The following is a 23,644-nucleotide window of genomic DNA, read 5'->3' on the forward strand; positions in this document are numbered from 1 at the left end:
GAAGCCGTATTTCTTTTGAACAAAATAGATCATTAAACCTTTCCAAAGGATGAAGCAGCTACCTGGCAGCTCCGCAATTGTGAAATATTTTCACATGATCTCATAAAGTCCTTGTACCAACAGAACTTATGCTTAGCTTAGTTGCTGAGCTTAAAGGTCTTCAATAGACCTTAAAGTAGACGTTTAAACCCCAAACTTTTCACTGTGTTTCCAGTGGCGGATCTCACAAAGCATGCATCATACTCTGAAGTCTTCTGTGTACAATTTTGGCATTTTACATTGTGATAAATATCAGATGGGCCATCCCCTCTCACACTCTTCTCATCTCAGCAGATATGTGAATCCAAATCTGCATTACTTTTCATTCCTTCCAAACCAATAAGCCTCAAGTCTCCAGGACACAAAACAGGGATTAAACCGTCCGGGCCACAGACTGGGGCCACTCTGAGGGAATTGTGTTCTGTGGTCTAGTAAAAGGTGGCTGGGCAGAGGTGGGCATTTTCCCACACTCACCACTTTGACAGCTAGCAAAAGATGTTTCTTTTTTTTGGGAGTATCCTCAAGTCATCAACAAGCAGAGGAACTAGACCCCACTCTACCCATGGCTTTTACTTTTACCAAAATAAAGCTCAAAGTTTCCCTCCCTTTGGTCTCTAAGGGGAAGGAACCTTGCAGCTACACAATCTTTACTTGGTCAAATTAAAATAAATTGGTGTACTGGGTAAGAAACTGATGCATTTTCTAATGTATAAAGTTTAGGTTTTACTGTAGATAATATGTTTTTGTTTTTTATATTTTATCAAACATTTGTGCTTAATGTTCCACTGTATATAATAGACAAATTGAAAAGGTGCTGATGTAAACAAGTGTTTCCTTGTGCCTAAAACAGCAACAAAAACAACAACATGTAGAACTTTCATTCTTTAGGAATGTGAGCAAGAATCACAAAATGAACATTTCAAACAAACATTTCTTTTACAAAACATACTTAGCAACATTTTAAAGAAGTTGCTTCCGGAACAAAATATGAGTGAACAAGTTAATGCCCACCGATTATGAAGTTTTAATCTGTGATGTTTCAACACATAAAATGTAGCCACATTTACAAAATTTTATACTGACAAAAAGCCTTCCCATTGAGTTGTCAGTAAAACAGCCTATCATTCGCTGTGATATGACTGAGAACTGATCTTTAGCTACCCAACATCACCTACACCTACCCACTTTCATCCTACATGCCAACATTTGTGGCTGAAATGTACCGCAAGCAAAGTCAACATCTGTGGAATTTGGTTTGAATCTCAGAAACAAAGCCTAATTGGCCATGATTGGTTCATTGGCAGAGTTTGTATTTCATATGCAACAGTCGTGCATGTAGGTGTTTACAGAAGCAGGAGCTAAAATGTTCATATTTATCACATAGGGTCTTGCAGGCATTCAAAAGAATTTGCTGCATTCTTGACAAGATGCAGAGGTAATTTCAGCGATCATTCATCATCAGCTACAAGACGGAAGCAATGCACCAGCTGGATTATCTGAACCTGTTGCTGGTAGTCCAGACCTCAGCCCCTGTACTGGGCACCAAATTCCATCCTATTGCCCTGTTGCAGCTGAGGAGGGCTTCAAGGTTTGAGTCAGTCTTTCTATTTTCTGAAGCGCTTAAACAGTGGATGTATGCCCTTGTTTGCAATGAGAGCTTTGCTGCCTCGACTCTGATATTCCATGTAGACCGTATCATCTGCACCTGACATGGAGCTCATGGTTCCTGTTCGCCTTGAGAACTGATGAGGAGACAGGAAAATGTTAGAGGAGTGTCATGTAAATTCAACTGCATATGTGTTTGTTGAGTTTTTGTTTAAGTCTTCACCTGTGGCCGTACGCCCATCTCGCCAGCCACCACTTCCTCCTCAGCATCCAAGTCTGAAGCAGCTAGGACCTTCTGAAGCAGCTGCTGTTGTTCTTCTCTGGAGGAGAACATCAAGTCTTCTTCTTCCATACCTGCCAACTTTGTGATCACCTATGAAAGAAGAGAAACATGACATGTTTAATCATAAACATTCTCTCATTTTCCCCAAAGGATCATAAAAATACATTTAAGGAAAAGTATCTAAAACAGAACAGGAGGAGTTCTCCTGATGTAAACTCTCTGTGTGAGTGGAAGATACTTTTTTTGAAGCCAGTTTCTTTCTTTATTCTTTGTTTTGTCCCTGTAAAGTAAAGTTTAGCTGTTGCCAGAACAATTCTCAGATTTCAGTGTTGCTCCGTCTTGGACAGCTTCACACAACCCAAGTCCAGCCAGACCGGATCTGATGAAACCAAACACTTTCAAATGCACATCAGGCTCTAACAAGCCTGTGGCGAGTGTATAGATAAAGAACACGCAATCTTTTGTTTTTTTTTAAAAAAAAACAACAACAAATAAACTTTTCAAAACTGATACTATACTCTACATGGTACAAAAGCATCAGGCCCCTGACCATGACATCAACAGGGACTTCAATGGCATTGCTTTCTAAATACAGAGACAGTTTTGCAGCTACAACAGCTTACACTATTCTGTGAAGGCTTTCCACAAGATTTTGGAGTGTTTCTGTGGGAATATTTGTCAGGGCTATGGACCTTGCTTTGAGCACTGGGGCACAGTCATGATGAAATAGAAAAGGGCCTTCCTCAAACTGTTGTCACAAAGTTGGAAGCATAGCATTGTCCAAAATGTCTTGGTATGTTGAAGCATTAAGATTTCCCTTCACTGAAAGTAAGAGGCCCAGACCAACCCCTGAAAACAGCCCCATGAAGAGGTATGTCTGGATACTTTAGTCTATATAATGTACTAAACATCAGATTGTCCAACAGTAAGTGAACTAAACCTTTAACCCGTCCAGATTCTGTGTCTTATATGATTAGCCTTCAGTATTCTTGTTTCAAAACTGTGACAGCAAACTGATATGCAGAATCTGGCGTACGAACAGGGAGAATCTCTATGCATTTCTGCCAAGAGGCATGACTAATGTGAAATTGGGTGGGCGGGTGAACCTACCTTAAAGCTGTATCCCTGATCCACCAGGAACCTCTGCCTCTTGGTGGAGTAAGCCATTTCCTGGGTGTCCTGGGACACCAGTGAGTAGAAGTACGCATTGTACTCCTCTGCTACCATTCCTAAACATGAGTGGAGTGAGAAGTGTTTTTTGTTCCTGGATGGACGTACAGAAGGCAACACAGCATGTGCCACACACACAGTCAATATTCCTAGGTGTCTCTTGGGTGTTAGACTGACCTTTCTTGGCTCGTAGGACTCTGCCAAGCCTCTGGGCTTCCTGTCTGCGTGATCCGCCATGGGAGGATATCTGTATCAGAACATTGGCCTCTGGCAAGTCAAATGAGGTGTCTCCAACCTGTTTGGCAGAAGGAATTATCGTTGGCTAGTGTGGCTGAAAATTAACCACAACGAAATGTTTCATTTCACTCTGTATCGATGAATATTTTTATTTTGAAATGGCTTATTTTCACTTTTTTTTACTTAACTACTTCATTATGAATTTAACCACTTTTTTCTTTTAACATCTTAGTTTTAATTAAAAGGTTATTTAATATTATTGAAATTACGGGTTTAAGAACTTGCTAATTTGTTAGGTTTCTCTTTGATTTGATTCTGTAACGGACTCATTTATGTCATTATTATTACCGTTGCAAACCAAGACAATGTCTGTGGATGATTATGAAACTGCTCACCAGCAGCTGAACGCAAGCAGCAAAGTGTGGTTGTTGTGAAGTGACTTTCACTATAGTCACCCCCAATCACAAAACTGCCATCCTGGTGGGCTACTCACATATCCAGACCACACACATCGTTTCAGCTCTGCGCAGACCCATCCTTTCTCATTAACTATTTCCTCACCGCCTGCACTCAGTTACTTGTTTTTCTGTCTTTCTCTTGTCTTACTGTTTTTTTTTTCCTCGTTGTTGTGTCACAGGTCGCTGACACAGCTGAACCACACACACATGTTGAATGACTGGCTGTTTGCACGTCGCTCGTATATCAAGGGATATAACTGACGGTTTATAAGCCAAAGCATATTTGTTATGTAGTTCCACTGTAGGTTATATACAGGTTGATATTTACCAACAGGGTATTAACATATTACTGTAAATAACCCAATGGGGGTAATGCTTTGCTTTTTGACATGGTCAGCTAGCTTTCTGGAAATGTTGGTGTACCCCCTACTGGCCACAAGGGGGAAGAGTGCTCGCTGAATGAGTACAGTCCATATTACAGTATGTACAGAAAATCCATTATAGGCTGTTGTTGCTTACTTTGGAGATGAAAATGGTGTTGATCTTGGGGTTGTGTTTGAAGTTCTGTAAAATCTGCATACGTTCCCCCTGGGAGGTTGGACCATAGATGTAAGGCCTTGAGAGGAAAATTGAAAGAGTCAAATAAATAAAACAAAGAAATTTTATTTGACCAGACATTTTGCTGAAACATTCAGATCTTTCTAAAAGAAACTTACTTGTTGAGGCGAATGGCGTATTCCTTCAAGGCGAAGACGTTGTCAGCAAAGACGATAATCTTGTCATTGCGCCGCTCGTGGAAACGGATGAGGAACTGGCAAGCACGGAACTTGTTGGGGTTCATCGTATAAAGCAGGATGCGCTTCTTCGTCTTAATGGCCACATACTCTCTGTAAAACTCTGGCGACATTGGGCACCACACCTGAAGCACAGACATGGGTACTGTTAAGGCAACTTTATCAATATGGAACAAGCTCTCTTGGTCAAGGAGCGACCATGAACATATATTGCTTATTAACAAATGTAAGGCTTTGCAATGTTTCAGTGGACTTAATGTGGTAGACTTCTGTTTTATTATTTGACAGTGCACATTAATTTACACTTAAAACAACTTAGCAATCTAACCAGTGAGCCCCCGGTGCATGTAGTTCTCTGGCATAAGGCCAATAGCTGAATCCTGTCTGTAGCTACAACAAAGAGCCTTGGCCAAATGTCACATACCCATACAATGCTTACAAAATGTAAGCTCTCCGAGATGTCTTTGTTCACAAAGAAATCACTTGTTTATGGAGCCTTGGCTACATCTAAGGGTCCAGCTCTCGCGCACGTGGGACAACTATCCAAATTCACTCACTCACTCACACACACACAAACACACAGCCTAACAGCTGTTTTTATTTTCTTGAATTTTGCTCAGGATCAATAAAATATCTATCTATCTATCTATCTATCTATCTATCTATCAAAATCAAATCAAATTCAATGATCAACTTTGAACACATGGCTCCAGACAACTCTGCAAACTGTACTGACTTAAATGACAGAAGACAGATCAACATCTGTCAACTAACAAAGTTCACACAGACAAGAGATCACAATGAAAGATGTCTCAATCCTAAAATATGACAAGTATGTCTCCTTATCTTATTTTCTGGTATACTACTCACTCACTACTCACTTCTGCACACTGGACTTTAGCAATGTAGCCATTGTTCTGCAATTCCATCCAGTTGGCCTCGAATAGTTTTGGCCCGATTAGGAAGTTGAGGTCCACAATCTTGTCATCTTCCCTGACCAGTGTGGCAGTGAGTCCCAGTTTGCAGTGTGCCTGGACAATAGTTAGAACACGTCGAAACATCTTGGCTACAGAGAAAACACAGAAATGTAGATTTAGATGTAGATTAATATCACCAAACTATGTCTGTTTCGTGTGTCTTTATCCCATTGTATCCCAAAGCACTCCTTCAAACACATTTACATCTGGAAAGCATATGTACTGTAACAGCTCACCGGGGATAGTGTGCACCTCATCCAGGATAATGAGTCCCCACTCCTGGCTCCGCATCCACTCCATGACTCGCTCAGCCTCCCAGGAGCGCTTTGTGGTGTGACCCAGCATGGAGTAGGTACTGATGGCCACTGAGCACCCGATTGGCTTGTCCTTGGCGTCTGAGGTGAAGCGGCAGATCTGAGAGTCATCAATCGTGGACCACATCTTAAACTGAGCCTTCCACTGCTCCACGGACACTGAGGAGTTACCCAGTACCAGGCAGCGTTTACGGACTGTGCACGCTGCCGTCACGCCCACCAGAGATTTTCCTGCTCCTGGAAAGCAAAGAGGAGAGACATACAAGATTAATGCTAAAAAATGATTACCGTACTACAGGCTATGCAAATATCTGTTTAAAATGTTATATCATGAATCATTTCATATATAAGCTCTATCATTTTGCCATTTCAATACTGTATTTTTATGTGTTCCAAACCCCCTGTCTCACCACAGGGCAGCACGATGACGCCGGAGCGAGCGCGTCCATTCCCAAACATCTTCCGCAGACTCTTTTCCTGGTAGGGTCGCAACACAGCAGTGGGCTTCAGGTCTATGTTGATGTCTGGGTTGACTGTATCATTGCGAAAGTCGTACTCTGCAAGTAGGGGGTACTCCAGCTGAATACAGCGCTTCTGCAGCTCTTCAATCATCTCCTGCACCATAACAGAGAAGAATACAACAGTTCAGAGTAAGGCATAAAATATAATTTTATTTTTAAAGCAGGGTACTTGAAATAAAGTCACAAAATACAAATACAAAGCTTGTTTTTGTTCTTCACCACCAATGAGGACTTTTCAACAATTTCCTGCAGGATCAATAAAGTTCTTATCTTATCTTTTCTATACTTATCTTATCTTATCTATTCTCCTGAATTTCCTTCAGGATCAATAAAGTATCTATCTATCTATAAATTCTCTTTCCACAGCTGCATAAGCAGACAAAAATATTAGCTGAGATGATTAGTCAATTAATCAATTACTCAGTTAACAGACACTCAACCGTCAACAATGTTCATGATCTTTCAAGTCATTTAGCAAGCAAAGTATTCTCTTGTTCAGTGATCTTGAACATGTTATTTTGCCGGCTTTTCTCTGTTTTATATCCTCGGAAAGTCAATATCTTTCGACTCTGGCCTGGTGGTCGAATAAAACAACAAGTTGAAGCCTTTACGGACTTGTGAATGGGACTTTGAAATTGTGATTTCCAAAAACAGAAAACCAGTTTAAGGCCATAAGATTAAAATAATGAAATCAGATGAGTACTTGGCGAATCTCAAAGGACACAGTCTGAGTCTCTTCCTCCTCCTCCTCTTCTTTATCCATCTGCTCATAGTAGCTGAAGATGTCCTCAGGGACCTGCTGGGTCGACGCTTGTCCATCGCCTGGCTGCTGTGAGGTGGAAGTACCTCCCTTTTCCTGAACAGACCTTGAGATCTGTCAGGAGATGATACAGAAGGACATGTGTTAGTGTATGACAAGGACAACAGAGACAGTTCCTGTCTGACCTCTTCTCTTTCCAAAAAGTGATTTGTTATTGCTTTTCACTTTGAAGGTATTATAATCTACTTAAGGGCCTGATATGACTTCAGCTCCTACTTCTCAAAATCTCTGTCTTCATGTCATCAATATTAATTTGTTAAAATGTGCGCATTATGACATTTTTAAGAATGGCTACAATATACAGGCTGAAAATCTCGACTGTACTGCCATCTGGCTGTCGCTGCAGCATCCGTATCACAGCATCCTGTGAGGTGCACCACATACAGCGCAAAGCTACTTCACATTTCAATCACCACATTGACTATAATCGGAAACATCAAACATTTAGGGTTTACTCATACAATGCAAAGAAGATTAACAGCTAAGTATTGAGCAACATCACATTATCATTATCCTTACGATCCGGTTCGTATTTTCGTGATTTATTTTATTTGATTGTATGCGAGTCAAAAAAAGACATGGATGACATACCGCCGATTTGCTGTGGATGACTTCAGTTATGAGCTCAGTGTCTGCCCCGTCTGCAGTTCGGAGTCGACATTCACGGATCACGTTGTCCTGCAAAAGGCGCTGGATCACATCGGGGAAGGCGCTCTCAACAAAATACCTGAGGGTGTATAAGAAACACAGATTAAGAAGTTCTCCAAAGGGATGATTATGGATACCAAGACAGAAAGAATGGTTGTTGAAATGACTGTACCTATTGTGTTTGAGCACCAGCTTCACTTTGCCATAGCTCACTGTGCAGAGCTGAAAAAAAAGAAGAGAGATTAAATACAAGGATTGAATAACCAAATTTTGCACCCCTGACATCCAAAAATATTGTAGCATTTCCAATAGCCTTGCTCTCTCATCTCTTCCCTCAAAACACCAGACACTCTCATTCAGACCTTAATGAACTGCACGATTCCATCAGGTACAGACGTCTTGCTGAGTTTTTGCAGGTACTCCACAATATCAGAGGTCTGCAGCCCCACGCTGACAGCAGCATACAGGGAATAGGCTGTCAATTTGTACTCATGAATATGGTTAGGCCTGCACACCGGTTCTGCAATGGCCACCAAAAAATCCTGCGCGTACTTGTACACTGGTGAGAAGGCTTCCAGAAAGATGTGTCCATCTGGTGCCTGGAAAGGAGAATTGTGAAAAAAGAAGATGAGATAGAAATACAAAGATGGCTTGGAATATTGTGTCAGAAGAAGATTAATTTTCAAACTGTCTCAGGTGGGGAAAGCATCAATTTAAACACGCCTTACCACCCAGAGGGGTCGTGAAGAGTGATCATTCTTCAGCAGCATCTGAGCACGGTAGTCTTTGGCCCCATACTCGTCCAGTTTTGTACTAGACTCATCCACTTGTTTCCCTGCAGCAGCAGGTATGGCCTCCTGAGATTCACCGCCCACTACCTCTTCATCGTCTTCTTCCTCCTCATAGAAGCGTTTTTTGGACTTCTTGTCTGTAGCCAGAGAGTACGAGTTAAAAAAAACAATCTTAACAGGGTGGACAGAGTACTGAAATCATTGTCGATTCCTTCACTTTAGGTTTTAACACATTCCTGGCAAGATCATGATACTTTTAAAAACCGACAGATTACACATCTTTTGCTTTTTGATAGCATGTATGACATTTTATCAACGCAGTCACATGTCCCTGTGTGTAGACCACATTTTATGACGTTCCTGCCTCATAAAAAGTAATTTGTGCCCCGCAGGTACTTTTCATTGAATGCAATATTGTAATGTAATGATACAAAAAGAGGTACTGATAGACACATATCATAATACACTGCCAAAAGAAATATAAATTGAGCATCGCATTGAGGATACGGCCAAGACCAAGACTGCCATCCCTTTGACCTAACATTACCCAACACCGATACCAAGACATAGAATAATGAAAGGAGGCATTCAAAGACTCCAAGAGCAAAACTACATTGTAGTCCGCACGACACAGCAAAGAAATGTGCGTTTAAATGAAACCATTCCTGCCTCAAGAGCGTCATCTTTCAGTTTGCCAAGGAGTTAGCTTAGAGCTAACTAGCTGGGTTAAAACAGTAACATTAGCTACCAACTCACCCCGGTCTTTATCCTTTTTACCCATTTTACAAATTCTTGAGCTGGTAATGTTTTTCAAGGCATGTCATGCATATCTTTATAATTTGCCCAATGTAGTCATAAAATCCGGCAAAGACAGACTGTGCGGTGTGATGCAAAAGTTGCTGCGACACCGTACTATATTCTAGCACGCTAAAACGATACAGAAACAAAACGTCCGGACTCAGCTTCAAAATAAAAACCTGAGCCTGCGATTAAAACAGTTAAAAGTTTTTTTGTTTGTTTGTTTTTACAAATGTTTTGTCCACATAATACGTTGACAAATAAGTTAGTGAATTTATTTGTTTCATTTGTTTTCGAAGCAAAAGCTAGTGTGTATTACTTTACTCATCCATTTATTTACAGCCTAAGGTACAAACATGAAATCCAAGAACAAATTCACAACTGTTATCTATAGAGATACAATAATCAATCATAAACTAACATAATAACTTGTTTTTAATTAATGGACATCAGAAATCTTATACATATATATCGAAATCGTATCGAAATGTAACCATCAACAATCCCAATATGCAAACTCTTGTGCTTTTATTCTGGCAGCACGATAGCTGACTTCTGGTTTTAGTGTGACTATCTTCAGCTAACTTGACAAAACGTTCTGAAGCCCTCACTGTTTACTTCCGGTGTAAAAGTTCAAATTTGCTCTGTGTTTCTGTGGTTTATGGGGCAGCGTTTTTTGCTTTTTCAGAATTTGCCAAAACTGAATAACCGAGAAAGCTAAGTTGTCAGTGTCAAATATGTCATCTGATAAAATAATCGGACCTGCCTTACCCCCAATGTTCATACAGGAGGAGAACGATAAAGATTCTGATAACGAAAAAGGATGTAAGTCGGTTATAAGACAGTATATCTTTTCGCATGGACTATAAGCTACCTTTACTTTCGAATGAATGCTATATAACTCAGTTAAAATTCGTATCAGGTTGCTTTTTCTTCTTGGTAATTCATGCTTTTCTTCTCTCATCTTGTAGTCGTCGCTGGCCCCGCTTTGCCTCCCGGTTATAAACGGGGAGAGCCGTCGAGCTCCTCGGATGAGAGTGAAGAGGAGGTGGCGATCAAAAAAGCAAAAACAAGACACACAACTGCAGACAGATCTGCAGAAAAGTAGGTTGATTAATGGACTAAAAGTTATAGAAGTAAGTGTCTCAATAGACAAAACAGTAACAAGGGTCTTTTGAACAGGGTAGGGAGTACAGTGGAACAAGAAGATGATGATGATGGTTTCTTTGGTCCAGCCCTGCCACCAGGATTTAAGAAACAACAGGGTTCACCAGAAAGGTGAGCTCATCAATTCTATACTATATTTCAGTTTATGATACGTGGTGGAAGCAGTTAGTTAAAATAGCTAATTATGAAAGCTGTAACCTTATAGTGTTCCCTCAGGCCACCTGTGCTGGGACCAGCTTTGCCTCCTGGGTTTCGCAGAGCAGCATACGAAGATGACGACGATAAAGACGGTGAAGATAGAGAGGATTTCCCAGGGCCTGCCCTTCCTCCAGGCTACCAGGCTGAGTCCTCTAGCAGCGAGGATGAAGATGTGATTGGGCCCATGCCCTCTAAGGGGCCTGTTCAAGACTCTGTGGCTCTGGACTTTGAGCGTCGAGCGCGAAAGATGAGAGAGAAGCTGACACAAGACGTAAGTTCCCATCTGCCCCCAGTTTTATCTGCGTAGTCAACACCATACAAACTTTTTCATCAAATGCAGACCTCTCAACAAGAAAAAAATGTTGAATGTAGAACACAGAAACACAGCAACAATATAAGTAAAATTGGTAAGGTTGAGCTTAGGTTTCCTTTTTCATGCATTTTAAAGTTTTTCTCCTCTGCTGTCTGAATTATTCCTCTGTGTATTTCTGTGTAAACAGGAAACTCCTGAGGTCCTGACCAGAGAAACATGGATGACAGAGCTCCCACCAGAACTGCAACACATTGGCTTGGGGGCTCGAACTTTCAAGAAGAGGTCAGGTCCAGAGAATAAGGATCGCTCCATTTGGACGGATACGCCAGCGGACAGGGAGCGCAAGACTAGGGTAGTTATTGAAAATAACTTATCCCTACACTTATCATTATTGTTATTATTATTATCATTATTATTATTATTAGCATTCACGTTTGTGGCCTATATATTACTTCCATGTATTTCATGAGTTTATTCTTGAGCAATAGGAACGCCTTGAGGGAAAGAAGAAGGGTGATGTGGGGAAAGATGATGTCCCACAACTCTCCCAGAAGGACTTGGAAATGGCAGAGAAAGTGTCTAAGTATAATGTAAGTGGTCTTCCCTCAACATACTTTTTCCCTAAATGTCCCAACATAGTATAAATGCCTGACGTAATGTGCATTTTAAAAGGGCTAAAATTTCTCTACCCACTCCTGATTATCAGGACACTAAACGCGCTGAGTCTCTGATGAGTTTGCACACGAAGAAGATGAAGGAGAAAGCAAAGGAGAAGGCAGACCAACCAGTGGAGAGGAGACCATTCGATCGAGAAGCAGACCTGCAAGTGAATCGATTTGATGATGCTCAAAAGCAGCGACTGCTGAAGAAATCTCAGGAATTGAATACACGTTTCTCCCACAGCAAAGACCGAATGTTCCTGTAATTGTCATAATGTAAAAAAGGTGTTTGAATGTGCAGACTTCAAGTCACAGTCTGGCTGGTGGCATTTTTGTGGAGGGTTTGTATAATATGATCAATGTTTCTATGGATGGTCATGTGTTAAACAAATGGACATAAAATGGAGTTGTATGCTGGCCCAAGAGGTGACTAAAATGGACTTAAGACTACAAATACATGGCAGACGTGTCTATGTATGGGAGCTCATGTTGCTGACTGGGAGCAATGCTACAGCATATGTTTCAATCAAAGCAGTAGCCATTGGAGCTTGTATTTTTCCAGGAGACACTTTACTAGGGCTGATGATATGAAAGAAAAGATACAAATAAATGAAATATTTTTCCAACACTGATATACAGTTTACCAGGTTCTCTTTTGAGAATGTAGAATGTAAGAAATTTTGCTGTAAAATGCGTTGTTATGCTGTAGCGATACAGCAGTGTCCAATATGCTTTTGCCAGTTTTCTTTAAGTTGATTAAACATTGGTTTTTAACCTTCCATGTGCATCTTTACTATTAAGCGTATTGGTCACATATTGGTCCAAAGTTAAAGACGTTAAAGTGATATGAACTTTCAGAGTTGCCATACTGTCGTCTTTCTTTTGCGCATGCGTATGGCGGTTGTGTCGATAAGCTAGCAGAGGCATCATCTTAAAACATGTCAGAAAAAGGAGAAGTTGATTTAACTCGTGCCAAGCAGAATACTGGTGTTTGGCTTGTAAAGGTGCGTATATAATCCTCTTCGTAACGCTAGTTCTCGGACTATAGGAACAGTTACTAATTAATAAACAACAAAGGCTAAGGTAATTTAGCATCTGTGCTTCAATGAATAACCGTGCGTTGTAGCTAATGCTGGCTAAGTCAACTGTTAGTGAGCTAAATTAAACTGGAAACTACTCATATTATATTATTATTATTATGGGCATTGCGCCATAATCCGTTCATTTAAGCACAGATCATCTTTTGGCAACCAAATTAAACAAAAGGTGATGCAAGTAGTAGTAAAAGCGTCTGGCGTGAGGTGCACTCTGCATGGAGCAATGTTTGGTAACAGTTAGTAGGGAATTAATAACGGTTTACCTCACATGTTTTTCAAACCGTTTAAATTTAATGTCGTATTTTAGTGCCAACATTTGCAGAAATGAGAGTGAGTGAGGTTTCAGACACATAAGACACATAGCAGCGCTTAGATTAGTTTGGCATTGTTTGTTTAGAGATTTGGTCAATAGGCGTTGAAAACGACCGCACATGAAAGGGAGATCTCCAACATTTATGTTTACACCATCAGACCCTTCCACTTTCGTCAAGTAAATATCCATATTTCTCATGCAGGTGCCCAAATACCTCTCTCAGCAATGGGAAAAAGCGACTGGCAGAGGCGAGGTCGGGAAACTCAGAATATGCAAGTATGTGAAATGGTATCAGTGAAGTAGCAGAAGCCAGCCAGTTTAAGTTATTTGTGTGTTGATTGTGTATAAGTCAAGTGTATCAGTGCTCAGAATGTGACTGTACAACTAGAAGTGGAAGAGTGAAAACTTAGTGTGCTGATGGATGGTTGCTGATGATAAAATTACACAATTAGTGCTGCAAGCATGTCAAATTAAACTGCTTTGTTAATCTTGCAATTTCCAATCAATTAATTCAAATGTTGCTCCTTTTTATCTCCAAGGAAAGGAAACCAAGGAAAAGCAGAGGTAAGTGCTGTCACTTACAAGGCCATGCACAGTGGAAATATCTCGGTTAAATTTCATAGTCATTTTATTGGGATGCCATTCTTCTTTTACGGCCAAGCTTAAGGATGGACAACTTGTGGAAGAATAAAAATATCACCTGGGTTGGATTATTCTTTGCCTGTTGTGTATAAGAGGACCTCACATTAATTTCTGAGTCATTTTGCCTACATGTGGCAGTTCATTTTGGTTGCATATTGAATTCTGCATATTTAAATGTAGTATGTCTTGGAGTTCATTGTTTTGAAAGAGACAATGTATGATAGGTAGCAAAACATAAATTAATTAGTATCTCACTTTTTGTTTATGGAATTTATTATTACATACTAAAACTATATATATATTATTTCTCTAGTCAAAGCCAGTCAAGTATGGTTCCTCATGCTGAATTCTATTGATGTGTGCATGTCCTCTTGTGCTGGTGTGCAGGACACAGGAACATATTAAACATGGATGTTACTCATCTTTACAGGTGTCTTTCACTTTGAACGAAGAGCTGACTGTCATCGAGGGCTTAGAAGATAAGACAGTGTCTGCACCTCGTGAGCACCCGTTCACCATGCAGTCAGTGGGAGGTCAGACGCTGGCGGTCTTCACTGAGACGTCATCAGGTGAATTTCTGTTTTCATCAGCCAAGTGTCCGCTTTGAATGCCTCCACTGCAAGATGAGGTGTTAATGACAATCCACAAATTGCATTTTAAGCTTTCTGTGATGTGAAATTTGCTAGAACCAAAAGGTATATTCTGTGTGGCCAGATGGTGGAGATGCCCAACCTTCTGCTCTTTGTACAGCTTGCTGTCTTCATGCACAGAATTTCTTTTGCCTGCCTTGCTTGTTTTTATGTGTTATGAACTCTAAACAGTGTGATGTTGTCCACAGTCCTATCAGAGTACACATAAGGAATGTAGTGTTTGGGAACAGAGGAGATCTGGTTTGTTGGAGATTTGTCTTTGTGCAGACTGATTTGTGTTTCTGTCTCTATCTGTAAGGGAATTTTATTTTTGGTGTTTGATCTTCTTTCAGTCATTTGTTTGTGGTTTGATTTTTTTCAGTCCACTGCAATACCCTCAGCAAAATGGGTATCTGATCAGGCACAATGGCGCCATTTGGAATTCCTTTAACATAGAGTAGATCAATATCAACACAAATCACTGATGAATTTGGAGTTGATTTAACTTTGTGCATGTGTTTCTTTGGTTTGGTTTGAACATCACAGCCTTGTCTGCCCTCTGAATGTGATGTAGGTGTTTTGTTGCTATGGGTGCTGGTGAGCTTGTGCTACTATGCCTTCTTTGGGATACCAACTTGTGTGTGTGTATGTGTGTTTTAGGGCTGCACAGTCAAAATGTTTTTTTTTAACCATACAGACATTGAATAAATACATGAATCTTATTTTTCAATGGAGATATGGCCAAGGGGGTAGCTACTAAAAAGGATGCACATAAGGCATCGCAACGAATAAATTTTAAATAAAAAGTTCAGTATTTGTGCAGCCCTGTTGTGTGTATTTGTGATTGGACAGGGTTTCTGTGCTTGCTTTTTGTAAGCGCATGCTTGCTTTTCTCATCCTCACGCGTGTGCACTCATCAGATTACACCGAGAACTTCTGTGTGATCAAAAGTTTTCGTCTGCGACTAAACCCTCGGTGTGGTTTTTATTGATCAATCCCCTCCTCCCTCCATCCCCTGTATTTTCATGTTTACCATCCCTCCCTCCCTTCCTGTAGGCCAGTCAGAAGAGAGATCTGATGGCAGCAGCTCAGGTTCGGGGGCGGGGGCAGGTCCAGGTGAGTCCTCTGTTTTTTGCCAGTGAGTGACAAAGTTGAACCACTAGGAATCAGACAGTGTCTGATATTTTTGTTACTAAATTTTCTTTGTAATAATACAAATACATGCTTGAGAAAGATGCATGTATTGGTATCAAAAGTGTCCTCACATAGCGCCCTGTTTTGCCTTGACTGGCCTTTTCTCTTTTTGAGCTCAATTGTACACTTCATTGGAGCATCTGCACTCAGTTGGTATCATCTTGGCTTGACAGTGGAAAAGAGAGTCTGTGGTTGAGAGGAGAGTGTTACCGGCTCGTGGGGATGGTTTTAGGTCCAGTTGTGACTTTGTGTTGGCAAAGATAATTAATGTCTGGCTGTTCTACATGTTAGTTTTGAACTGATTTTACTCTATAGAACACTGGCAAACCTCTCTCAAATTTACATATAAATAAGCTTTGACTGTGTGATAAATGGACTATTTGATACTTGATACCCTTTGAAGGTATTGGCCGATATACCCCAGTACTAAGTAGCATCAAGACTTGTCCATTCAAACAATACATGCATTTTGGAAATCTTGTACCCAGATTGGAAAAAAAAGACTGTTTGCGTGGTTTTGATTACATCCAGACAACACAAGCATTCGTCAGTTTAAAGCTGCATGTGGCAGGTCGACTACCACATCAGCTACTGCCCATACAGCGTGGTGTGTCGAGCATGGCGTGTTTGACAGAAGCAGGCGGTTCTGCGTGCTGAGGTCCCACGAAAACATTTGAAAGGATGGCTATACTACACACCTGTGAGCAAATGAATGCCTCTGCTCACATGATGTGAATGGAAAGAACTGGAAAAATTGGTATTGATATCACTATTAATTTAAGGTTATTGGTAACATACTTTTTTTTCTTTTTTTGGGAGAGGGTTTTTTTCTTTTGGTAATAACTGGAAATAATTTGGGAATAATAGTAAGAGCACACTTGATAAGACTTTCAGAAGCTGACCTTTCACTACTCTGACACATTTCTTTCAACTTTAGCAAAGAGTCTGGACTAAACTAGATGTTTACTAGCAAAATAAAACCACTTCCTGAGAGTACTGTTTTCTATACAAACATTATCCAGTCGTTCATTCATGGTGTCTTCTCTCATCCAACTTATATTAGGGTTTTAATTGGCTCTTCTCTCTCTTGTTTCTTGTTTTTTTAATAGATAAAATAGCCTTGGAGGGAGTGGTAGTTCAGAGAGCAGAGTGCAGGCCTGCTGTCAGTGAAAACTATATGAGGCTAAAGAAGTGAGTATTGAAAAGAAAAAAAAAAAAAAGAAATCCAAGGTTCATTTGCACTATTTGGTGAACAGCAAACTTGACAACTTGGCAAATAAAGTAAATCTTATGTTCTCACAGGTTACAAATTGAGGAGTCCTCCAAGCCAATCAGGCTGTCACAACAGCTGGAAAATCCTGTCACCAACAACTACAAACCTGTGGCCAACCATACTTACAATGTAAGGAAAAAAAGTCCTATCCAGGATTGTTTGTTTACATTAATCCCCTCAGGTATTTTTTTTTTTTCATGCATTCAAATAAAATGTAGGCACACACTTTGTGCAGGCTACACATCTGACCAATACATTTAAGAGCACATATTGTTGATGTTATTATATATAATATTGTTATTATATATTTCACTTAATCACCACATATAATTGACATTACTGCTAAGCATATTGTTGATTACCCTAAGGATGACTTCCTTACCTCAAACAAATTTCTAGAGGAATTCATTGTATTCTTTAGAAAACATAGGTAGTACTTCACCTCTGTGAGGTGTATGCCTGTATGTGATACCTGACTTGTGTCTTTTTACTTTTTGCTGCAGGTAGAGTATGAGAGGAAAAAGAAGGAGGAGGGCAAGAGAGCAAGAGCTGACAAACAGCAGGTGTTGGACATGTTGTTTTCTGCTTTTGAGAAGCACCAGTACTACAACATCAAAGACCTGGTGGATATCACCAAACAGCCTGTGGTAAGACTGAAGGGCAACATGAGGGCTTTGGTGCAGATTTTTCTTGTGAGAATTTTTGATGATCTGCACTATGTGCAGTTATTATAGCTTTTGGTCACATAGATGAATAAAATGCTCTCATTCTATATTTGACATTTGTTCTTCTCCCAGATTTACTTAAAGGAAATTTTGCGTGATATTGGCGTCTACAATGTGAAGGGAACACACAAGAATACCTGGGAGCTCAAGCCAGAATACCGACATTACCAAGGCGAGGAAAAGACTGACGAATAATTTCTGACCCACCTTTTGTTAGCCTACTGTCCAACATCTTGGTTGTACCTCGGAGCCCTCTCCTGATTTCTTTCCATTGGGTCTCAAAACACACTGGATCATAAGTTTGAGTTTTAGAGGGAGAGGTTGTTGTATCTCCTTGTTATTTTGTGGGAGACAAGAAATGGTACTGGAAAACTAATTGGGGTTTCACATTCAAGTATGCACTGTCTTTTCCTGGTGTATGTCACAGCTCCAGAACACCCGTGAGGAAAAACCCATTTATATTTGAATTAGTTGTTCTACCCATCAGAGGCACAGGACATGGCACGCTGATTTTTAGTGTTGACATGTTTTAATACTCGGAAACAAGCACATCCAAAGGTAAACGTCAAATAGAGGAAGGATGTGACACAGGTAATGCCACTCACCACTGAGTGTGTTGAGTTCTTTTTCTAGACTTTTTATAATCTGGCTTTTTTTTTTTGGACATGACATGGTGCTTTTAAAAACACAACAGGTTTCTGCACTATGACATATTCAACCTGAACTTGCTTTGTCTGTTTTAAGTGCGGTACCATTGCTGTATCCCTTTCTAAATATGCTTCAGGTGTCTTCACATTAGCTCATTTTCACTGTAATTTTTAATTGTCTTATGCAATAAATGTGCTTAGTAAATAAAACTAGAAATCCCATCTTGCAGTTGTATGTTTCCATGCACCAGTCAAGTTGCCGTTTACATCCATTTCTGTCCAGACTCACAATACATGTAATGAATGATTGAGAGCCTCATCACATGGTGCAAAGACTAATCGCCTGAATATCAACAAAACCAGTCAGCTAGTGGTGGACCTACAATGCTTCAAATATGGATACCGCTGAAGAAGCTACAAATTCTAAAATGTGGATGCTTCACACATCTTCAGCCAGGAGGCGCAGTTTGAAGGTGGACACCCAAGATTAATGTCACCAATGAAGTATCTGACCAAATGTGAAATATGTTCACAATCTCCCCCTTCTGCTTTTGATGGTGTTGACTAATGAACAGAAGAGTGTTTTTTTTGCAGAGTATTATGATGTCACGGTGAAGTTGACCTTTGGCCTTTTTGGATCTTAAATGTGAAATTTTAACAGTTTAACAATTAAGGTGACCTCTGCATCACTGAACGCCTCACATGAAACAGGGCATTAACCAACCACATTCGCCTGGTTTTTGAATCAAATCCTGTAGAATCTGCAGTATGACCCTATATTGCTCTGTTAACCTGTTATCACTTAATGTTTAAATAAAGGTGTTACTTTTCATACAATGTAATGTGTACATTATACTTTAATTTACCACTGCTTCAAACCATTAGTACTCTGTACAGTATTTAAGTCAATGGTTCAGACTTATGTTTGCTTTAACTGCATTCTGGTAGAGTAGCTAAAAATACAGTTTGAAATGCTTATTTTAACTTTCAACTTTAATCACACGGTTCAACATCATGCTAAAAGTTCAAACTTTACAAGAATGCTTCCATACTGAAAAACTATTTCTTTAAAGACAAAGTAGCATCAGTTTGACATAGTTCATGTACAGCGTGCCAACTGATAGCATTGTCATATGCAAGAAAAACTGCTGGCAGATTTAAAAACTGCTAGTGATAAAATACAGCAAAGAGTATGTTTGGCATCACATGAAACTGGACAAAAATAACCCATTGGTCCAGCTTCCCTCAGGTGTTTTCAGTGCCTTGCTTATTACCTGCAAGCAAAAATATGGAAAAAAAAAATAAATAAAAAATTAGGGTGCATCACAGCACACAATGGCACACCGTTACAGACTAGAACGTTAGTTTGATGCACCAGTATGATCAACATCTACTGTCTTAAGTCCAGAAGCAGTATGCAGGAAATAATGTTCAAAATTTAGAGGGTAAAATAAAAAAAATAATCACACTTAAAATCTGAAATTGGAAAGCTTACATGTATTCCTCAATTCAATCCGTGCTGCTATAGAATGTAGCAGTCAGAAAGCGCAAGGAAGCTCATTTTAGCATCTCTGTGCAAACCCAGAAGCCAATGATGCCTGCTTCAGGTCTATCAGTGGATGCAAACTGACGCCAACTCAGACAACATTATAAGTGCTCACCTGCAAGAGCGTCGCTGAAACAGCTGCTGAAAAATCTCCCCAGGTTCATCTCCAACCTTGAGACTGGAAAAGGGAGGAATACATTAATAGAGGCTCTTTACAAAATGGTATCTATTCACATAATAGTATACAGAAATAAAAAGGTTATGCGTTTAGAAGCAAGTGTTTCAATATGAAGCAGTTCAGATGAGCTACAAGTTAATCAGATGTTTTTGATTTATCCTCCCCTATTCAATCCGAGACGCCATGGAAGTGAGGCGGGCAGAAAGCGCAGGGACATTTAATATTGCATCTGAAATAATAAAACCCAAGATATCTCACGGCAGAGAGCCCAGGCTGTCAAAGATGCATGTTGTGACCAGACTTGATCGGTAAAACCTAAGCGCACGTTTCCACAACACTTTACATACATTTCTGTACATGGCTTGATGCAGACAGCGGGAGCCCTTTTCTCAGAAGTAATCATCCTGCTATGGCAGACTGTTGTGTTGAAACAGCACTGTCATTACTGAGACTTTCTGCAGAAGCTCAAACACAGCCATCATCCTCCATCTGGCTCATACAGGTGTCCGCCACACTGCACATGATCCGCTAGGGTAATGGAGGAGAAGAAGGGTTATTTTAGGTACAGCTTATATAAAGCAGAGACTTGGTTAAATTCAGTCCAGTCAACATGGTGCACTTTCAAGGCCAGGTTTCTAGAGTCATAGCTCCATTTCTGACACAACAGCACATTAACACAAGTTACACAAGCTGTCAACATTAAAAACACAAAAAAACTAAAAAAAAAAAAAAAAAAAAACAAGTTATCCACAGCTGTAGGACAAACTGACAGCACCTCTTCAAATTGGCACTATTACTGCAGCATATAACCAACATATCTGCTGTAACATTAGTTCAGAAGTATTAGACTGTTGAATACATATTCTACTACTTGAGACAAAGTTACTGATCGGCTATCAGCCGTAAAATGTAACTGAAACACGTGTATTCAGGTCTTGTACTTAGAGGAACTTGCTCTTCAGTATTTCCACTTTTAACTTTATAATTGTACTTCGCTACAGCTCAGAGGCAAATTTAGTACATCTTCAGAGAAACCCTTCCTGCCCAAAGAAAACTAGTCTGGTGATGTTTTGATTGCAGGTCTTATACAAGTAGTGAAACATTTTTACAGTTGGGTGTTGCTGCTTATAACTTCTATCTATCTATCTTAAGTCATGGAAACTGAGAACTCTTACTCCACCATCCAGCCATGACTGCACTAAGGAGTAACTGGGGAGCGATGAACTTATTCTTGCTTTATGCCTTTGTACAGCGAGCCAACGTGGGTTTATAAAGCTAACAAGTTATAATAGCATTACCTACTGTACTAACTAATACAACTCATTATCCATCAGCTGCGGACAGCCACAACACACTAATAAACACCAGTTTCCCATTTCACCCCCTGAAACCCTAAGATTAAGACATTTACTGCTAGCTAACGCTACATGTGATAGCAATGAAGCATTTCCGGTGCAATGCTAAATTTTGTCTGTTAAAATGTGTTCTCCCTGCCTGAAAAACCCCTACTGGACCTTATTTTGGTGACATGTATGACTGATCTAATTCAGTAATTTAAGTGTTACACGGGCTAATGTTGAAATTCACCGAAACTGTCTCAAAAGGGATTGAAACGTTGATAGAAAATGGCACCACCTAATTCACACGTGTCCGCAGACCACCACGACTCTAAACCCTCCGTCAACGGTTAAGTTTGCTTCTCTTAACAGTGAGAGATGTGGTATACTTACACCAGAGCATGGCGGTGGAGATTTCTGAACCAACGAGGCTGTTTTGCATTTTATATTTAAGATGATTTCCACGCCTTAAACATCCACCATCTGCACAAAGTGGGTGAAAAGAGCGAGTGACGCGTGGCTTCCAGATTAAATAGGTTACCGTTCTGACTCATTTCCGCCCTCCTGAGGTCAAATGGGAACGTTTATTTACATTGTCGCCCTCTGTTGTTCACAGCATAATTCATGTTACCACAAATAAAAGTGTTTACTTTTTAAACCATTTAAACCACCCCCCGTGTAAAACGATGTTAATGCTTTCATCAGTCTTCGATGCAAATAACATTTTGCCTTGTAGCTCAAAAATGTTATTTTAACAAATTTTGAATCTGGATCAGCTTTATTGGCCGTGTGTAGATAGAAGGAATGTGACTCCGGTTTGTCGTGCTTTCAGTGCAGGCTAACGAACGACAGGAAACGGATTGAACCTGGCATAGTTTACAGCTAAAAACAAATAAAGCTGAACAAAGATGAGTGAAACATTTACCACTACATCCATATTATCTCTATAGGTTACATGAAACTGTAATTTCCCATTCATGGGACTAACAAAAGATTATCTTATCTTAAATAAGTTTATCTACAGTAGGATCTACAGGTGCTTCAGGATTTATTTGGCAATGATGATATGTAGGTCACACGTTAAAATAAAAAGTCTGTATTTTTACTTTAAACGCTTAATGACATGCATGAATTTTAAATATGCCAAAGTCAACTTAAGCCAGTGTTATGTAAACCAGTGCAGTCAACACAGTTTCACTTAGTGTCAGTCTATTAATTGTGGCGATGTTACAGCTGTATAGCGGCAACAATGAAGCTCAAACAAAAAAAAGGCCTATTGAGTAGTTTAAAAGAAACAAACGGGCGAAAACAAAACGTTAACTCGAGGGCGCGTTAAATGCGGAACATAAGACAAACACGCATGTGCACAGCGCGCGCGCTCGCCCGACTCCCCATCCAGGGCTGTGAGTTGAGGAGGTGCAGCACTTCTTAATTGGACTCCGCTTGTTTAAGTGGTCCTTCCTCCATCAGCCTCCTGTGGATTTACGTGAAGCCATGCAGGCACCCACGAAGACTTAAGAACAGGTAAATTAAACTGAGGCTTCCAATTTAGGATGACATCGCGTTTTTTTGTGTGTGATTACCCTTATGTGCGCTAATGCTTAATGGGAAGAATGGCTCATTGTTTAAGACTAAATAGTTATCATAGTCTGAAAAAAAAACAACCAAAAAAAAAAAAACCCAGCAATTAATTCTGCTTCCCCAGCAGCCGAATTAAGAAATAACAGTGAGGGTAATGGTGCCTGAAATGATGTGTTCCTAATTCAAATTAACATTTTGCTTAGTCTTCCACAGGCGGTAGATAGTGAAGCAACAGCCCAGCTATGTTCAGAGCAGTGTTTGGAAACAAGAGAGAGGGAGGAGGAAAACGAGACAAAAAGAGCCAGAGGAAGCCAGGTAAGAAGAAAACCACTGGAACTACCTGTGTAGCTCAGTAATAAGCCAGTACTGCACATTTGGGCTTGTGTTTTGGTTTTACCATGCTGTCATTGTGTCACAGTTTTTATCATATGGAAAATGATTTTTTTTGGTTCCTCATCACAAATAAGTATGTCTTATGTTGTGCAGACTAGCTCTTGCATTATTTGACGACGATATTCAGGTTCTCTTCTCTTGGGTGATTTAAGTAGAGCCATTTCAATTAGCCTAATTCATCAGTGTGTGTTCTGTCCTTCACACAATGTCCCGCTGCTTGCATTTAAAGTGTGTCAGGAGAAGTTAGAGTGGGTTAGGCAAACATCCTGACCTACTAAAAACACGCTGAATTTTGGA

The 23,644-nt window shown here is 40.1% G+C and overlaps 4 protein-coding genes, 1 long non-coding RNA gene and 1 other non-coding gene across 11 annotated transcripts in view; 3 read left to right on the forward strand and 3 right to left on the reverse strand.

Moving 5' to 3' along the window:
- Positions 1 to 792: 792 nt before the first annotated feature.
- Positions 793 to 9,600, reverse strand: ercc3 (excision repair cross-complementation group 3). Of its 2 annotated transcripts, XM_046391053.1 has the most exons (15): positions 9,414 to 9,599; positions 8,595 to 8,794; positions 8,229 to 8,465; positions 8,039 to 8,088; positions 7,810 to 7,945; positions 7,102 to 7,272; positions 6,288 to 6,492; positions 5,800 to 6,114; positions 5,468 to 5,652; positions 4,509 to 4,711; positions 4,312 to 4,408; positions 3,275 to 3,392; positions 3,038 to 3,156; positions 1,868 to 2,017; positions 793 to 1,781 (listed from the first exon to the last, which is right to left on the reverse strand). In XM_046391053.1, the coding sequence occupies exons 1-15, from the start codon at positions 9,436 to 9,438 to the stop codon at positions 1,644 to 1,646; spliced, it is 2,349 nt and encodes a 782-aa protein (XP_046247009.1). In that variant the 5' UTR covers positions 9,439 to 9,599; the 3' UTR covers positions 793 to 1,643. The 2 variants fall into 2 exon arrangements, with proteins under 2 accessions (XP_046247009.1, XP_046247019.1); XM_046391063.1 differs by lacking the exons at positions 793 to 1,781; positions 1,868 to 2,017 and adding an exon at positions 2,074 to 2,306 and having other exon boundaries at positions 9,414 to 9,600.
- Positions 9,601 to 10,060: 460 nt separating this feature from the next.
- Positions 10,061 to 12,571, forward strand: gpalpp1 (GPALPP motifs containing 1). Its single transcript, XM_046391090.1, has 7 exons — positions 10,061 to 10,280; positions 10,427 to 10,559; positions 10,638 to 10,733; positions 10,839 to 11,091; positions 11,321 to 11,485; positions 11,622 to 11,723; positions 11,840 to 12,571. Exons 1-7 carry the CDS (start codon positions 10,193 to 10,195, stop codon positions 12,056 to 12,058), a joined length of 1,056 nt encoding a protein of 351 aa, XP_046247046.1. The 5' UTR covers positions 10,061 to 10,192; the 3' UTR covers positions 12,059 to 12,571.
- A 72-nt stretch (positions 12,572 to 12,643) lies between these two features.
- gtf2f2a (general transcription factor IIF, polypeptide 2a) lies at positions 12,644 to 18,534 on the forward strand. Of its 2 annotated transcripts, XM_046391278.1 has the most exons (9): positions 12,644 to 12,796; positions 13,405 to 13,478; positions 13,742 to 13,766; positions 14,275 to 14,413; positions 15,530 to 15,589; positions 16,777 to 16,858; positions 16,970 to 17,069; positions 17,444 to 17,587; positions 17,738 to 18,534. In XM_046391278.1, the coding sequence occupies exons 1-9, from the start codon at positions 12,731 to 12,733 to the stop codon at positions 17,858 to 17,860; spliced, it is 813 nt and encodes a 270-aa protein (XP_046247234.1). In that variant the 5' UTR covers positions 12,644 to 12,730; the 3' UTR covers positions 17,861 to 18,534. The 2 variants fall into 2 exon arrangements, with proteins under 2 accessions (XP_046247234.1, XP_046247243.1); XM_046391287.1 differs by lacking the exon at positions 15,530 to 15,589 and having other exon boundaries at positions 12,645 to 12,796.
- Positions 18,535 to 19,286: 752 nt separating this feature from the next.
- On the reverse strand, positions 19,287 to 21,924 carry LOC124060390. The gene is made up of 4 exons (XR_006843560.1): positions 21,767 to 21,924; positions 20,384 to 20,564; positions 19,974 to 20,036; positions 19,287 to 19,586 (listed from the first exon to the last, which is right to left on the reverse strand). It is a non-coding gene; the product is annotated as an uncharacterized LOC124060390 (long non-coding RNA).
- LOC124064552 lies at positions 19,806 to 19,937 on the reverse strand. Its single transcript, XR_006844286.1, has one exon. It is a non-coding gene; the product is annotated as a small nucleolar RNA SNORA31 (small nucleolar RNA).
- A 57-nt stretch (positions 21,925 to 21,981) lies between the features above and the next one.
- The window catches only part of LOC124060346 (protein TANC1-like), a 33,729-nt gene continuing 32,066 nt past the window's right edge, over positions 21,982 to 23,644 (forward strand). For 3 of the 4 annotated variants that reach the window (XM_046391240.1, XM_046391217.1, XM_046391233.1), the window contains exons 1-2: positions 21,983 to 22,897; positions 23,158 to 23,269. Coding sequence is in view for 3 of the 4 variants with exons in the window: in XM_046391217.1 (XP_046247173.1) it covers positions 23,197 to 23,269 (73 nt within the window). In the remaining variant the exon portion in view is untranslated. Of the gene's footprint in view, positions 22,898 to 23,157; positions 23,270 to 23,644 lie in introns of all 4 variants that reach the window. The other variant, XM_046391224.1, reaches the window with a different exon arrangement.

Source organism: Scatophagus argus, chromosome 1, assembly GCF_020382885.2.
Source record: "Scatophagus argus isolate fScaArg1 chromosome 1, fScaArg1.pri, whole genome shotgun sequence".
Lineage (NCBI taxonomy): Eukaryota > Metazoa > Chordata > Actinopteri > Scatophagidae > Scatophagus > Scatophagus argus.